The 18,702-nt window shown below is 40.1% G+C and overlaps 1 protein-coding gene across 1 annotated transcript in view; it reads right to left on the bottom strand.

Moving 5' to 3' along the window:
• The window catches only part of ttll11 (tubulin tyrosine ligase-like family, member 11), a 28,923-nt gene extending 11,906 nt beyond the window's left edge, over positions 1 to 17,017 (bottom strand). Inside the window, 8 exon segments of the mRNA XM_034096640.1 lie at positions 2,978 to 3,090; positions 3,181 to 3,276; positions 3,754 to 4,038; positions 4,807 to 5,097; positions 10,555 to 10,688; positions 11,908 to 12,007; positions 15,888 to 16,332; positions 16,334 to 17,017. Of these exon segments, the coding sequence (XP_033952531.1) occupies positions 2,978 to 3,090; positions 3,181 to 3,276; positions 3,754 to 4,038; positions 4,807 to 5,097; positions 10,555 to 10,688; positions 11,908 to 12,007; positions 15,888 to 16,332; positions 16,334 to 16,407 (1,538 nt within the window). The 5' untranslated portion in view covers positions 16,408 to 17,017.
• Positions 17,018 to 18,702: the final 1,685 nt, after the last annotated feature.

The following is an 18,702-nucleotide window of genomic DNA, read 5'->3' on the forward strand; positions in this document are numbered from 1 at the left end:
TGAGTTGAGCTCTTAGCCTGCAACCTAACCTGGTCCCGACCAGGTTAGCTGCTTAGCATATATTACCATGGAGATCTAGCCTGCTAAAAAGAGAACCAGCTTCGTAGGACCGGAAAGCCGGAGTTTTTCCTGAATTTAGCCGGCTAAGCGAAAATCCTGCTTCGCAGTATACCCCCCAGGTTAGGTTGCAGGCTAAGAGCTCAACTCAGTGAAAGCACTGCCTGCTGACCAATCAGAGCTCAGTGTGCGGAGTTTAAAGCGATCAAGTCATATTACAGGGGAAAGGAAATACAGAAAAACTGCCGTCGCAGGAAAGACGGCCGGCAAAAATCACCGACTGTGTGAACGTGAACATGAATAGAATATCACCTCCATCTTCAGAGCAATCTGACTAATATAACATTAGCGTTAAGAAAGCTTACTTACATATCGGCCACAACATAAGTAACCGGATCAGAGTACATTAAGTACAGTCCGCGGCATATCACTTCATAATGTATCATATATCTCCTGATCTGAGTCAGCTGAGCCGTATCTGGCCGTGCAACACTCACAGCGTCACATACTGTATGCAGAAGTATTATTTTAAGCAACACATAAATTGACGAAACACTCGAGACAAATGTAATTGAAGTCAGATCGTGTTTTAGACGGGGCAGTGATATCATAAACCTGTTAATGTACGCATTCAAACACTTTCTCTTTTACCAGCTCTATTCACCTTGCAGGTGCAGCTCTGTGGCTTTGATCCTGGATCAAGTGTTTAAGTCATGGATGTTTAAAGTTTAACTTCTTCATGTTTGACTAGTATTAAAGTTCACTTTTCATTCAGGAAGTATGACGCTGCGCTGTCAGTACGCTTCTCCATGTTTGTGATTGGTCGAATGCTCCAAATACCACCCCTTTCATGTGAACGCGCACCTAACTAGATAGGACACGGCTGGCTTGAGCGATCCACTTGATAACCAGCGTCGTAGTACAGTTTAGCGAGAGCGCGTATGTTTTGGATTAGGCCAACCGGCTAACTCAAACATATCCAGGTTAGGTTGAACCAGGTTCGTAGCATAGGCCCCAGCTGTCAGAGACCACAACACACGTGTGTTTACTTGTGGCTGCACCATCTGTGCTGTTAACACATTGCTTAACCTCCAGTACCGATGTCGAGAGATTATGACCTTGAACAGTGAAATGAGCCAGATGATTTTGAAAATCATAGGCTAAAAGCCACATTTTCACAACACAACAACTATTATTCATATTAGTCACAAGGAAACAGGGTGGACATGGGGCTGTGAGAAACATGCTAGCTCAACCAACACTGAAATGTTGTGGCTGATACAAACATAGATATTTAAAAGATGTGTTTTTAATAAATGTCTTGCAATATTTATAGGAAATGTGAGGTCAAAATCAATATAACAAATGTAAGTGGCATTGGATGAATGGATTAAGAGTCTGTATAAGTACGTAGATTGGAATTAGTTGAAATGAACAGAATTCCAATCATATATTTGACATTGTGCTGGAGTGTAATTCATACACACGATGTGATTCTGCTGATTCTAGCTGGATGAAAATATAGCAACCCAGGAGGCATGAGGATTAAACGTATTATAGTCGCATTATATTGATGCGTTACTCATCATCATGAATGTAATAGCTAAGTGGGTATTATCCCGAGAAGATATCCCCGTCGCTGGCAGAACAAAGCAGATCAAATATCTGATGTGGAACATAATCTGCGGAGGAGGCAGAAATGGAGAGAGAGGAAATAAATGGATATGGTGGTGGAATAGAAAACAGTAAATCCTCTTGTCATTGAAGAAAAACTGATTTAAAGGGGTACAAAAATAAAATGGTGGAGGGTTATTGCCAGGCAGCAGGGCTGGTCCGACGCAGATTGAGCCATCACACTCGTACAGTTGTGTGTGACTCTCCACCTCGACTCGGCTCAATCACATTTTTCCATTTAACAGGCTTATGGAGAGAGCGGTGCAGCGCTCTGAGAAGGGAAGCGTAGGGTATGGTAACACATCCTTAAAAATGGACTCTTTTAGAGGATGTTTTGAAGCGGGTTAAATGAGGTACTCTTGCATGGTCAGAGTATTACAGATGACGGTCAGACGGCTTCAACTTGGAGCAACAAACAGTACAGAGTACTGGCACTGACTGCATTGGTGCGTCTAACATTTACATATAGGGAGGCGTGTGGCGCAGTGGCCTAGTGCGTTGGTGTTCAGATCAGGGGCGCACAGGTTCAAACCCCGCTGCAGTCAGCATGTCGTTGTGTCCCTGAGACACTTCACCCCAAAGTGCTCCTGTGGGGATTGTCCACAGTATTGAGTAAGTAAGTCGCTTTGGATAAAAGCGACTAACAAGTGACATGTAATAAATATACAATCTATGATACAAACTAACCCTATCAAGCACCAAAGGCTCGTACACAGACCAACCTATCAAGGCAGAGAGAGACCAGTAACTCCAGTGTCCTGAAAGGTACGATTCTTGTTTTTCTCAAAGAAGACTGGTGGCTTTGAAGAGAGCAAGATATCAGCTAAGGTGTCCGGACAGAAATGGATTTCTTATGGTATGCTCAATGAGTGAAAATATTCCAAATATAGCGTACATGTGAACACATATGGATGTGTTGAGGATTATAAAAATGTTTTGCTGCCACTGAATTTGGATAAGTGTAGAATGTGCACTGTGTTAGAATTGTGTTTAATGTATAAATAAACGTGTGTGTTGTATACTGTAGTTAAAGTGTGTTTTTGTGATATTTTATGAATTGCAATCTGTAGTAAAGTATTTTCATTGGTATCATTTTACAACCCCACTTCAAAGTGTGTGTGTGTGTGTGTGTGTGTGTGTGTGTGTGTGTGTGTGTGTGTGTGTGTGTGTGTGTGTGTGTGTGTGTGTGTGTGTGTGTGTGTGTGTGTGTGTGTGTGTGTGTGTGTGTGTGTGTGTGTGTGTTTACATTGCAGTCCTCTTGTGGCCGGGGTCCATAAGGCGCAGAGTGTCCCTGATCACCCCCACTTTGACCTCTTCGTCGACCGGACTGGGAACATATTCAAAAACTCCTGGCGCCATCTGAGACCAACACAAAGACGTATCACAGCAAAGGGAATACAACAATATCACACAACTACGACAAATACTGAAGATGACCTTCACGCTTACCTCCTGCTCATGTTCTATTCTCATACTGGGGTTGGAGTTGACCTCTAATAGAACTGGCTTCAGGTTCTTCATCAGAAGGATGTCAAAACCCAAAATCTGAGAAACAAACACATCTCTTGTTGTTCATACGTTACAGAAAGAAGACTGTACACTGGAGGAGAACAACAGCCACTATCTTTATGTTTTAATCAGATTGACGAACAAAGTGGTCACGCCTACAATAGAAGTTGTTAGAATATACGGATGTGTGTATAGTTTCAAGCTGTTAATGGTCTGGATCCTAATGGGCAACATTAAATGAGATTAGTGGAATTCTGATCTGATGATTATGAAAGAAGTTCTGAAACTATTCAGTTTTTAAACAAATGTATGCATATTTTGTATTAACTTGAGTATTTACATTTTTTACAACGCTCTTCTACTCCACTTGATCTTGAAGCTTTTACTGCACATTTGTCTGACAGCTATATTTACTTTTCATGTTAGAGTTTTCTTCCCCTTCCTTTAAAACCCCTCTGGAAGGAGGTAGAAAATGAATCGTCACTAAGCTTCTTTTCGTTCCGTGTCCCCCACCTGAAAGCATGTGGGTCCCGGTTTGCCAGGAGGTATTTCAGCCTGATAGTACACTCTAAGTTCAGGCACCACGGCGATGGTGGTCTTGATGACGAGGGCGATGATGTCGGACCACACCTTCTTGATGTCCACGCCTTTAGCTGCCAGCCTGTACAGCACGCTGGAGAGCGAGCGCTTGCTGCCTGTGCTCTGGCTGTTGGAGTGGACAAAGTTTCCACTGTGGACGTTCAGCGAGTAGTTTGTCAGGTGCATGAAGACATGGCTCAGATTCTTCTGGCTTGGTTCCTACAAAATGAGAATAAGAGTCGCATTAATTATATGTACAACTGCAGTGCTGTTCAAAAAGCTCCTTTTCAGAAAGAGCCGATTGCTCTTCCTCAGGTAAAGCGGCTCATCCAGACAACTTCACTTTTAAAAAGATTTGCAATGGAAAACACTCAACAGGTTGACCATGGGCCATTTCCATCATCTTGATAATTGTGAATATTCTCACATGAGCAACTTGAAAAGCCTAGCTCACTATTATGGTAGACAAGTTAAACATAGATCCTGATCGAAAAGAAAACGGAAAATTATAATGTAAGAAAGAACAGACTCAGAGACGCAAGACAATAAGGCAAAAAGAGGCTTTAAAATATATTGCCTGTTTTACATGTAGTTTAAGTATTTTATTTTTCCCAATGTGCATTTTGAAAAATACATATGTTGCTCTGCATCTTACAATCAAAATAGGAACCATAATATGTTAATTCCACTTCAGGAGAGACTTGATGTTCTCTACAATTAGGTGGAAAAAAACAATCAAAAATGAAATTGTGTGCATGCCTAGACCCCCAAAATATTTGTCTTTCCTGGGGCACCTTATCATTTATAATTACTGTATTTAAGATTGTTTATTTTTTTGCTCTATTGGTTAAAAACTCAAAGCGGTCAGAAAAACTCCTTCCATTTTAGTGACATGCCATAAAAGTGGAAGTACGTGTTTCATGTCATCGAAGCAAATGAACAGCTTCAGAGTGAACCTGTGGACCTCCACAGCTCCGTCATGGCTACCTGGTATGGCTCGGTGCAGAATCGTGTCAGGCCTTCCTTGGCAATGTAGATCTCCAGCGGCTCCAGGGACTTCAGCAGCACGTACAGGCGGATATCGAACTTGAGCTTGTCAATGAGCAGCGGCCTCTGGATGTACTCCTGGACCACAGCCTGTTTGGCCTGTGAACCCACCATGAGCTTCAGGTCACTGGGGTCCCGGATGAGGTAGATGCCGTCGCCCTGAGAGCCCCCATCGGGCTTCACAATGAAGGTGGGATTCACAGAGGCATCGTTCTCCTTCACCATGCGGATCTAAAGCAGAGGTGCGGGTGGGTGAGGATACGTTTAACAAGAACCTCAAAGACAGTTTCTGGTAAGAATTGAATCACACATTTTCACAAGCCGTTGAAAAAATCTAAAACAAAGGTCCCAGAGATTGAGTGAGAAAAGTGTTATGGTGGTTTATAAAATGTGCATAGGTCCTTAATATCTTATGCCAGATATTTTTATTAAATCAAATCATTATTAGGCCTTGCACTTTAACTTTTGGAGCTGCATTTTATTAATTTATTATTACATTTCAGCTTCTTTGAATATTCGATTTTGTTTAGCTCTTTAATGACCGATTTAAATTGTAATTAAAAGTCGTTATCATGTTTATGATCATTTATTTCAATGCTATTCATGTCTTCTGTAAAGCATTTTGAACTGCAAGAGTGCTGAAATGTGCTGTAAATAAATGTGTCTTGAGTAAATGTTGACAGTGTGACATACAAAAAATATTAAAGGAGGTTTGGGTCTTTTTGTCCTTCAGTCTCGTCTGCTGCAAACATTTGGAATGAAAACTGATATTCTGGTGCCCCCTGCTGGAGATATTATAATATTACTACCAGTTTGCAATGTGATATGTCGTTTGTTACTATCTGTGCATGCAATTTAAAGTTCTCCTATTATGAAATATTTAGGCATATATTATGGGTCTCAGATATATAAAAATATATAAAAAACACATCTATGAGGTGTTTTGCTCAAAATACCAAACAGATCATGCATTTGAGAAATCCCTCATATCCCTCTGTTTCAGCCCTGTTAGAGAAATGCAGGTTCGGGGACCTTAGCTTGAAAAAAAAAGAAAAGAAAGGCGGAGCTAATGCCTGCTCAGAATTCTACGGGATACAGGGAAACACTGCCGTGATGAAATGCCATATCATGTTCCAAACCACATCAAGAATTATTTCTGAAACAGTATGGAGCTCAAATGCTTTTTCTCTTGCCGGTTATACCGGTGAATTCCTTTCTTTATTTCCTGCTTTTTTACACATACTCTCTCCAGTACAGGTTAGCTCTGAGTGTTAGTGATGGTTGCTAATGTAAACAAAGACCATAGTACGTTCAAAACAGTCGGGAATTGTTTCCGATAGCAACGTTTCTGATAGGGCTGATCTGGATCAGCTCGTTGTACCCCCGTTTTTAGAGATTTGGGTACGGAGGAAAAGAGAGAGGGTTTCATTTTCTGCCTACGGAGCCCTGGAGGGTTCATAGAGAGAAAAATAAATAAAACGAGGCCACGCTTTATTAATTAGTTCGCACAATATACTTTTCTGTGCGCACGAGACACTTTCTCGTTCGCACGAGAAAGTTACCGGTGCACCAAGTAGGAAGTGGAGCGCACAGGAGATAACCGTTTCATTGCAGACCGTTATGTTTATGTGGGGAAATGGCAGTGCATACATTTGACTTCATTTTAGGGACATTTCGGCCAGAGGTGTAGAGCTATTTGTTTAAGCACCGGATTCGCAAAACAGGAGAGTCTGTGAACCAGTCTGCTTTGATCTATGAATTCATGTCCGTGACTCTCACAGTATCTGCTATCTGCGCACAGAGAGCTGTGTCTTTTACGCAGCGCCTTCACTGTGTTTACCTTCATTAGAACAGCTGAATAGAGATTGAGGTTGCTAGGTTTCAGCCACACACACACACACACCGAACTGCCCGATTAATCCCCCCTATTACTCGTTTTATGAAGGAGATGTCCGGTCACCAGGGCGCATGATGTGTAAATAACCCAATTTGTGTTCTGTGACACAAACAATGTCAACAAAGGATATGACATTGTTTTTGTTACTTTCGTTGCAGTTGTATATGTCTTATATAGGTTAACTTCCTGTTTTATTTAGATGCTTTTATTTTGAAGGCGAGTTTACGCTGTTGACAGGAAGTTGTTGCTATGGAAACGTGAAATGCTATATGATGTGTGTGTGTTTGTGCTCTGCTCAGCTCTGTCTGTGTGTTCGGTGTATGTGTGTCTGACACCGGCATTTGTTTTCAATTTACAATGAACAGTAATTTACACACATCTGGCCAACTCCATATGTGTATTCTCAAGTGAAAGAAGTTCGTTTAATCTTAATCTCGATGTAGGCTAGTGCTAAGTGCTGTCGGCACACACACACACACACACACACACACACACACACACACACACACACACACACACACACACACACACACACACACACACACACACACACACACACACACACACACACACACACACACACACAACCACACACACACACACACACACACACACACACACACACACACACACACACACACACACACACACACACACACACACACTCACTCCCATCCCGTCACATATTGACGGACGGTCAGGGCCCCTCCCCGTCGCTATATTACGTACAGGGTACCCCTTGCCCGTCAGGCTTCTACGGGCAGGGCCTCCCATAGACCTTCATAGACCACGTGATCAACAACGATGGCCGACCTTCGTGTTATTCTCGGTGGAAAATGCCTATTTTAAGGTTCATTTGGCCATTAAAATGCATTTTGATCTCATTTTATGCGAGTAATGAGTTTTTATTTCTGATTATTTGTGCAGTACATGTACATGATGTTTAGTTTGCTAGTTATGACGAAGATTACTTCATGAATGTGTACACATTCATGGTTGCTAAGGTGGTTGCTATGGACGCTGCAACAGCTCCCAGTACACGTGATCAACAACAATGGCCAACCTTCGTGTTATTCTCGGTGGAAAATGCCTATTTTAAGGTTCATTTGGCCATTAAAATGCGTTTTGATGTCATTTTATGCGAGTAATGAGTTTTTATTTCTGATTATTTGTGCAGTACATGTACATGATGTTTAGTTTGCTAGTTATGACGAAGATTACTTCATGAATGTGTACACATGGTTGCTAACGTTTTTTTGGTGGAAATGTGTTTTTTCACAGCAATGTCACCCTCTGTACTTGGACTTATTGGGAGAATCTAAAGGCAAGAACATCCCAAATATTCATTTAGGTCTTTATTTTAGACCTTTAGTGTTGCCGTCTGTGAGGAAAATACACGGGGCTCAGAGCCTCGTATTTTTCAAATCTTTTTTTCCTTCTAATTTGTTATTCTTTTCAAAATAACACACTGTTATTTACTCACCAATAACACACAATTATCCTTGCTTTTATTTATTGGTTTAATTCCATAATCTCAGGCTTTTTTTGCGTTCGTCAGGAACTGAATTTCAAAATAAAAATAACCGGAAACAGACGTAGGCATTCCGAGCGATTACCCAAGATCCTCAGCTACGCTGATTGGATGTTTTAGCCGCAAAGCATGCTGTGATTTGGTGTTTATATTATATGAAATCCGGAAAACATTTTTAAAAGAACAAAATAATACTTAATTCCGAGTGCTCTTGCTTTTCTCTTTGAAAGTCATCACATAACGGCATTGTAATACACGGTTCAGCTGCATTACATATTACAGATCTGCCGTAGTTCTTTATTGATAGAGCCCTGATGAGAAGACCTTTGGAAAAACTGAAGAAATGCCGCCGAAACTGAATACTTGACGTGGATCATAAATATATCAACAATTAAAAAACATCTTCAATTTCTCTTCACACAATACGTCTCCTTGCAGTATCAACACTAATTCGGCTGACTTTTACATTTGATATAATTCATAGATAGATTATATTTACACCATAAAGGTGCACAGCTGATAGAAAAGGACTTGTAGTTTTTAAAGATATTACTGATTTGAATTTGATTGAATTTTGAATGTAAAATTATGTGAAAGCATGAATAAAACTACACATCTTCAGATGTTGTACTTACAAGTGTCTGTGTGTACCTTGTGTGGTTAAAGCACGTTATTGAATTATTGTTTTTATGTGTTATATTTGATTAAAAAAATATTAAGAGTACATATACTTTCATAGGGGGAAAGTAGAAGGTCTGTGATAGAAATATAGAATATAAAAAATCAAGAAGATACTATAAGTGATCTCTACAATAAAACAGTTTAGTGCAGGATGTACAAAGATATTAATAGGAGGTTCAAAACCGAAAAACGAATGAACCTTTATTTAAATATTAAATAACAGATTAAGGACTTCTTTTAAATAAGAAAAAACTTTGGGGTATCTATCTACAGATAAATATTAAGCCTGAAAAAGTACTTAACGTCTAATATATTGCTTTCCTGCAATGTTAACTATGTTGAAGCACTTATTTTAACTAATATTATACATATGGATTATACTCTTATGTATGTAGATAGAATAAGAAATGTGCAGAATATGACAGTTTAATGGTGGAGGTTCACACATATTGATAGATGTCTTGTAATGCACTATTGAGGAACCTGTGACCCAAGTGTTTCATTCATTGCATAACTACACCGTAGTTGTGTATGATATGTCAATAAACCTTTGAAATCTTGAAGGGGATGTGCAAAATAGCCATAATATACAGTCTTTAATTAACTATTAGTAGAGAATAACGAGTAATTAATATACTTTATTACTCGTTTCCATTAATATCAATTGCAGATACATGTTTAGTCTTCTCAAGCACCAACTATCTCTCCTGATTGTTGGCACTTGACAATCACCTTACCTGAATTTTACTCAGGTGTAACTCAAGTCTGATTTAAGGGTTGTTTATATTTCACATAATTAATCAGAATCTGCAAAGTAACTCAAATAAATGCAGTGGAGTAAAAATACCAGGTTAACCTCTGAATTGTAGTGGAGTAGAATTACAAAGTATCAATGAGCTGTCATGTGGGTATATATTAATGCTATATATTAATGCTGCGCATTATGGACAGCGATTTTCACCCATTTATTAATTATATGTTTTACATTTGATAACACCAATGTGTTTAATACTGGCAACTTCTAATTGTGGGAAAAACGAAAACGTTCAGTAGAGACGTCCCATAGAACATTTTGCGAAACACAATAGTGTAGTGTGTAGTTCTGGGGGGGCGTTCGATTCCAGTTTTGGATAGTCTGGCGTGGTTTCGTTCCATTTCAAACAGCTGTTTGACGCTCTGCGTAACCTTGGCGCACTGCCACTCCAACATCCAATCCCAGACCTTGAAGAGTAATCATGGGGACTGTAGTCCTAAACGATAGCTGGGGATTATGGGTAGTGTAGTGTCTTCGGCCATCCTAAACTCAAAAATGTTGACAATCGCAATGATGCTCGAAATGTCCCTTATAGGCCTACGTCTGTTTCCGGTTATTTTTATTTTGAAATTCAGTTCAAATTAATAAAACTTGGCCTCGTTATATTTCTCTCTATGAACCCTCCAGGGCTCCCCAGTTCCCTGACACACCGGGGACACATATTTATTTATTTATTTATGTATAAAAGACATCAAAAAGTGCATTTTGCATGATAGGTCAACTCATCTCGTCGTATCATGTCCAGGATCACGACATGAAGTATACCTGTGTGGAGAACTGCTGGCACTCCTCAGGCAGAATCCAGGAGCGGGGATAGAAGTCATACTCCTCCGGGAACAACTCCTGCATGGTCCGCACTGCCCGACTCAGGTTGATCTTCCTCAGCATTTCAATCATTCCTGTGACAAAAAAGAAGGTATATGATAAATGCAAGAGTTTGAGTTTATTTTAGCATGCGATTAACGCATGTGTATTTGTACTCGGCCCGCCCCGTAGTTTCAGAGCCGAAAGGCTTGACGTTGTTGTTGTTGTTGTTGTTGTTAGTTGGTAGGTGGGAAATTCTAGCGAGAGATATGGATATGAAAAAGGTGTTTTAAACAGCAAGCCAAGCACACAGCTGATGCTGACAGCCCCGCTCCTGCCGCTCGCTTGCGGCAGACCACGCTTGAAAGTTTGCCGGGGAGACACAAACAACAACAGCGATAGCTAAATGGGGGGCTACAGCTTAACATTGTGGAGGACGAGGGGCTGCGTTAGATAATTCGGATCGCATCCGACGTGTCGACTGCACATCACAGCGCATTATTTTGACCCAAGGTGGGAACTTCAGTCTCATGCTTTGACCGTTATGAAGACAGAGGAGCGGCATTTCGCCGACAACTATAAACAGGCTTGTCTGTTTGAGCAACTGGCTCAGTGCAGAGAAGTACACAGGGTTGGGGGAGAGGGAGAGAGAGAGAGAGAGAGAGAGAGAGAGAGAGAGAGAGAGAGAGAGAGATTCCAGGTTGTTGTGTTGAGAATATTCAGGAGAATCAATATTTATGATAATAAACAAAATACAACAACAACAAAAATATTCCTCTCAGGAACATTTAGAACAGATAAAAAATGTTGCGATTAATTTGCGATTACATATTTTAATCGACTGACAGCCCTAATCAAAATCAAACAAAAGTCATTTATTTTTACTTCAGTTTTCTAGGTGGTGCGTTGTGAATGAGGAACAAGCTCTTGTCGTTTGAAATATCTATAGATGTGTAGCAGAACTGCAGCAAACGGTCGCTAACATTTATAAATTCTCGAATAAATAAGCGTGATTAGCATTTTAGACTGAATCATGCAGCCACAACATAACTATCATATATTGAAGATACATAGTAACCTGGACACTCATGTCTCACTAATACAATGATCTCTGATCTCTGAGTCTCCTCTAATTATTATTGCCATGGCATGAAAAGGTTAGCGTTGGCTCTATGAGGATCAGTCAGGGTTTAACTAAATCCCTGCTGTTGTGATCACTGAATACTGAGCACACATGAAGCACTGCGGCCTGAAATACATCCATCCCTTTGAGGTGCTCTACGTCGAGAGGAGGTTCGAGAAGCTGTGAAATACCTGGGAACTTGTTCACCTGCCCAGAGACAATATGTTCACTGTCATGGAAGGAGACGCCATGCCAGTAGACATCACAGGGCGCTCGTCTCCCCAGAGGAAACTACAGAGGGAGAGAAAACGGAAACATGGGAATAAAGATGGTTACAAAAAATGATTTTGAGGATAAACATTTACTTCTCTCTCACATTTTTGTTTATTGACATTTTTTAGGACATACAAAATTATCCGAAATTGAGTTTTACATTTCAATGCCTACATCAGGTTGTACATAGGTAAATATCACTGTTCATGGAGAGATAGTAAAATGTATATTAAAAAGCAAAGAATACAAGAGATAGCAATAATACTATTACACATGTTAAAAGAGTGTCTTATTTAAAATATAATATAAAAGTATGAAGGTTAATTGATTCATGCAAGTTAGAAAATGATTTTGTATTTTTTAGTCACACTATTATCGCATCAGTAAATGATTGAGAATCGTAATCGTAATATGACTCAGGACATTAGCGGGTGTTTATGGAGTCATGCAGAGTGCAGGGGTAATCTTGCTGTAAGATGGGAGGCAGTGCGTGTTCTGTTGTGATGAGCTGGGAAACGATCCCCCTGGCACACGCCACCACTTTTGTCTTTAACACACCTCTACTCCAGCACACATCCACACACTCCAAACCATTTACTATCCAACACATGTGCTGCTACCATGGAATCATTATTAATATTACAGTCATACGTCTTTATCTAAAGTCACTACTAGTTTGTGTGTCACTAAGAAATAGAGCCCAGTGTTTTTAAATGAGTTGTGGTCACATGTTATCTTGAGCCAGTAGAAAGCGTCATAGACTAAAAAAGCTCAACTAAAGTTAGCGAGGCTGCATTTCCCTGCATACAGTAGGAGGGCTAACAACGACCTCACATGTGCAATCTGCTTGTAACACGCAGGGAGGCACAGCTGGGCTCCTCCTCTTCAATTGAATTATTTATTATTTCAACATAGGGGGATGTATGGGGGAGGAAACTTTTAGCATTAAACACTTCATTTCCTGCATTGTGGTGCATTTGTATGCACTACTTTATGTTGGAAATGTTCCCATTTATGTAAAGAAAGACACAAAATGAAGGCGGCAGGTGACATTTCTGTAAATATAATACTATATATTGTAGTAAGGGTGCCCGGCATCCTGTATTGTTCAGCCTGCTGGCCTCTGTTGTGACGAAGCGACCCCCATGTTATATGCAGCACATTTCCTCTGTCACACACTCTGACTTTGTGTCCAATTCCCATAGCACCATGATATAAAGTATGCCAGAGGGAGTCTCCAATAATCCAATGGAAAACACCCATTGTTTTTATGTCAGGGGAACCAGGGCGATGCCAACTTGCGGGTTGGCCTACACAAAACCATCAACCCTGCAGCACTGTTCAGGAAGCTTTCTCTCTTCTGATTGCATGCAACTAGAAAACTACCAACAGAACCAACATATCCAAAATATTTAAAGTTGCTTTGGATAAAAATATCCGGTAAATAAAATGTAAAGTAATGTAATAATTAAGTGCACTGCTAACACATAACCAAGAGTTGTAACCAGGACAGGAAAACGTTAAATCAATTTTTTTTTAAATAATGTCTTTTATACTATTTTTACAGTCTATGGGGAAGGTCTTCATCCTGAAAATCTTCTGAAACACATCTGAATAATTTATTTTAAAGATGTCCTCCCTGATTTCCACCTCCTCATTAATATATCAAAACATGACACAGCCCACATCTGAGCATCAAGACATCATCGTTGAGCTGCGAATCATTTAGTCCTGGAGGCCATCTTTAACTTCATTACATCAGGGCTCTACATCAAGATGTATTAAGGTCAGGAGGAAATCCTGAGCACTTCTTAAAGCGGTTCTCATAAGACCCGAGCCACTGGCCAGCTACGAGTCAGATCTGTGACAGAGCATCTCATTAATGAGTTAGCATCATAGCATGTGAAACAGGGAAACCTGCTGCACAGCCAAGAGCTGCTATCAATACTGCCAGTCTGATCCCATCAGAGTCAATTAAATGGAGATGGTTTTCTAAATCAGAGAAAATAAAATAGCCATCTTTTTCGCAAATGGAGACATAGAAACATGGTCACCCCGTGTTGTGGAATAAATCATGTGTGGGCTAAGTTTGTGTTTTTAAGCTACTTTATGAATGAAGATACTTTGATATCTGAAACCAAGCACAAGGACATTGGGCGTCGTTCATCAAATGTCCTTCCTCTAAATGTCTTTTTGGCATTCAATGTTGACCTTTTCAGTATCTGTTCTACTGCAAGTACCAAATCAACATTGAATAAGCATCCCAGGAATATTACTAATACTACTAAATATTGACTTGTTTTATGACTTTGATGCTCCACACTTTCAAATCGCTTGAACATTCTTTACTTATTTCTCGAAACTTTTCCTTTTCAATTTTCTGTATGCACGGCACTGCAGTCTCAAGTTTGCAATTTGCACAACGTTTACCAATGTTCCACTGGCATGTGCTTCATATTAGGTAAACAGGTACGAACAATTATACAAAATTGAGAACATGCAATGCAGATTTTTCTTTGGATCTTTCACAAGAACAAAAGAAAAGCCTATAATAAAACGAGGCCCATTGTATTCGACAACCAAATATAGGCCGGCAGAGAAATGTAGTTCAGTCCGTAGGGACTTGGTTCAGGAAGCAGACAGCACTGAGTGCTGAATGGTGCCAGGAGAGGGGCCAGTTCCTAGAGTCTACATTTCAGTGTGTGATGATTAATAGTCGCTTTAATTAGAATCATTCTATATTTAAAGTTGTAGAACATCTGTTATGTAAAAAGCATCTAAAATGTTCAGTTACACAAGTTATTATTTTCCAAAGATGCTCCAAGGCTGCCCAGGTGGCAGACCATTTAAAATGTCAGCTATGTCTGTAGAATCCTAATAAAACAAGTGCATCCCTCGATGCACGGTTATTAGTCTCATCTCTTGAAGTTGTCATCTACACCCTCAGGCTTGCCAACCTCTCTGCCTAAAAGAGGACTAGAGGAGTTATTGGATTAGAGGTGCTTACAGCTAATCATTTCCCACTGTGTGAGTACAGGCCATAAGCTGAAAGTCAGTGGACAGCTGTCCTTCTCAGGCCAAAATAACTGCAGATGTAGAGAAGAACTTATTTGGATGTAAATGGTCATTGAATGGTAAAGCGTTGGTCTTTTTAGTAGGGTTCTATCAGGTAACCATAGTCAGTGTATCCACCTCATCCAACACCACCTTAAAACATCCAAACTACCCTTTTAAGTTATTCATATTACAAATCGCTAACGTTTTCAAGTTTTTTCAACAAGCTACTCGAGTTTCAAGGGACCCTTCAAAGATGCTGACAGGTACTTTCAAAATGTCAGAGGAACTATAGCGCCCTTGACTTTGTCGGGGGTGCGCGGTGAGGACAAAGCGTGGTAATGTATAGGCCTTCGGTCTACTGTTTCCAATACCAGACCTGCAAGGGGTTAAGTGTCACTGCGTGGTCACCGGTGACAAGTAGAGACTTTACTTCGGCAATGTCATCGTGTTGCCCTTCTTTACTTCTCATGCATAATGGAGACCATGTTAATAATGATAGCTGGTATTAATTGCATCACATTCAGTAATACATATCAAAAGAAAAGGATAATAGATTAGTTGACTAACTGTTAAGCAGTTGATGGACAGAAAGAAGTATGTTTATATGCAAACATTTAATTTATAGCAGGAGATCTCCATTTTTAAGAGGCTGAAAGCTGCATTTCCTGCTATTTATGCATGAAAATTACTTAAATCCTAATGAATATCAATAGAGGATAACTTTTCTGTAAAATGGTTGCAGCTCTCACCAGTACCTTAGTGTTTCATAGGAATGAGACCTGCAAAGCACATGGGTGAATATCAATAGCACAATCATTAGAAATAAAGACATGTAGCACACCTCTTTCCACTTCAGCTGCCTGATGCTCAACTTCAGGGCCTCCAGCGAGGTTTTGGCTTTGGACGTGTCCACAGTCACTGGCCTTCTCTTCCTTGCGAGCTTGAATCCGTCCTCACGGCGTGCTACTTGAATGTTTTTGGAAGGATGCATACTGACCCCATTATTCTCATTATTCTTGCCCTGCAGTATTTGTCCAGTCCCTTTGATGTGAAGTGTCCGCTCATGCCCTAGTTTATTCACGTTTCTCCCACCATGCAATGACACATCCAAGTTGTGCTTGCCACAAATGTTCTTGTCATCTTTCCCCATCTTGATTCGACTTGTCCCCCTATGTTTAAAGGTGTTGGACACGTCTCTCCCGGCTATGGTGATGCTGGGCGGGTCTGGTGAGACAGAGGCGGGGGGGGACGAAGACACGGCCACCTGCTCCTCCTGCTCAGCATCCAGCATTCTCTGCATCCTCTCCGAATGGTTTAATTTGCTCGACGTGAATCTTGACTTTTACATAATGCTCACTCATAATGCGGTATGCTATGTGCAGGGAGGCTGCTGAGCAGGGGACAGGTGTGCCCCACAGTGCAATAATAACCCGGAAAGCTAACGGTATTCTGGAAGGATGCTGAACGCATTGCTAGCTTAAGTGGCTCATTAAACACTATAAGCCATTTGATTATGTCAGGTCGTTTAATAAACAGAGTGGAGATATGCTCAGTCTTTTTAGGCTAGTTACCGGCTGACAACTCATGCTAAGGGGAACAAATAACGCTAGACGTTTGCCATATGGCCACAATAATACAACTTTAAAAGGCTAGCGAGTGTCACAAGCTGGCGTTGACTTGCCCTAACGTTAGCACTTGTAGCTAGCAGCTAATTGAAGATAGCTAAACCTGCCGTTAACCTGTCATTTAGCTAACATATGGGCCGTTGGCGTAACTACCCGTTAACCCATGACAGACTTTACCTTACAGGTAGCGTTATGTATATTTATGCGGCCACCAGCAGCATTGTAGAGTTGCCCACAGTTCGTCCGCTCTCTGTGTATGTTATCGTCCCTGTGTTGTGAAGAAGGCAGAGCCGCCCAGCCTCCATCTGCTTTGAACACAGCTGATGCTGCCTTTTGAGCTCCTCGTAATCTCCGACTTCCAAAGACGTGTTGGCCCTATAACTTTGACTATAAATACATGTTAAGAAAAATAATTTAAACGTGTAATTGTTTCTTTAAGAGTACGATTTTAAACACTGACATATTGTGAAGCTGTACTATGTATGTCTTCAATTGGTTTCTGCTGAGATGTAGTATTTTTTTTCCAACGTCACCTGAAGGCAATGGCCTATTGGGATGCCATGTTGTATTGACTGTGTGTCCCCCAGATCAAAAACATCCTTAACCCTCTTCTCTTCACCCTACTGCGGGATATAATAGGTACAACTCTTTAAATAAATCAGTCCTTTATTTAAATTGGGTTAACCCATTTTGGCCCTCAGTATTTTGTATTTATTCAACCCAATTTAAATAAATACAGTAATGTATTTACATTGGGTTAATCTATGTCTCTGTGGACATTTATTAAATTGCTCTGGGTTTTATTATAAGCACACATATTACAATTATTTAGCAATACAAATATTAGATTTCAGGATCCCTCCAACAAGACTCATAGAACAAAATAGAATCACCCTGGTAATTGACATTCTGCAACATTTACAAATCCATCCAAGTCCTCAGAAGGGTCTGCATTGTATGAGGTATGTGTCCCATACAGACCAAAGGGAGGGCTTATTGTAGATCCAGAACTAGTGCCAACGAGAACCAGTCCAGGACATTTGACAAAGAGGACAACTGCTGCAGAAATCACCTCGCTTTATGGCAGCCGGTGCAATTCAAGAAGCGCTGGCATAAAAAGAACAGATCTGTCAATCATGTTGCTAACCATACACACCTGCCATACATACATACTGTCCATGGGATCAGATACAGGTGTATGCATGTGATGCAAAGGACTTCATCTGCACACAAATAAAATGAGCAATGCAACTGATGTTATTCCATTATTCATTTCTCAACACAAACTGAACTCTCACATACAATGTTTCAACTGGGAATTCAAACAGCAAACTCTATAGGTAAATAAGCAAAAACACATGTCTCCTTTTATTTGTCATAACACTGTTCATCTCTAAACCTATACGAATAATTATTTTTGTAATGGTTGTATTGTGAATGTGAAGCATCACTTTCAAAAATATCAAGACAAGATGAGCATTCTAACACAAAATGGCATCAGATCCAATTGATCAAATTCTGATAGGAAGAGGTTTGTTGATAATCGGTATTTGACACGGTTTTGCTAGAGTTTGACCTAATACGTTTCTCAACAAGCTTTCTTTTCCATGACTTATGATGACACTACATCAGTAACTTTGGGTTAAAGCTTTTTTGCACTGCATTTTGATATTGTATAACTATTTAATTTAAATGTTTTTTCAGAAGTTGTCACATTGAGGTTTATAATGATGCAAATTACCATAGGAAATATTTATTCATTTATTGGAAAAATCGCAAAAACTGTCCCTGGCCTCCCTAAATAGTACTTTTCATTTTGTTTACCTTTAAAATGTGCATTTAAGGATTAAACTCAGTTGCACACTAACATTGAGAAACCTGTGAATGTAGATTTGATATGGTAAAATTATATTCTCAAATGTAATCTTATAGAACACGTTGTTTTTTTTAAATAATACAAATATTAAAGTGACTTTAAGCCATAGGCTGAAGCAAGGGCTCTCTGGGAGAAATCAGACGGACCGGAAGCAG

Source organism: Pseudochaenichthys georgianus, chromosome 12 (genome assembly GCF_902827115.2).
Source record: "Pseudochaenichthys georgianus chromosome 12, fPseGeo1.2, whole genome shotgun sequence".
NCBI classification, from domain to species: Eukaryota; Metazoa; Chordata; class Actinopteri; order Perciformes; family Channichthyidae; genus Pseudochaenichthys; species Pseudochaenichthys georgianus.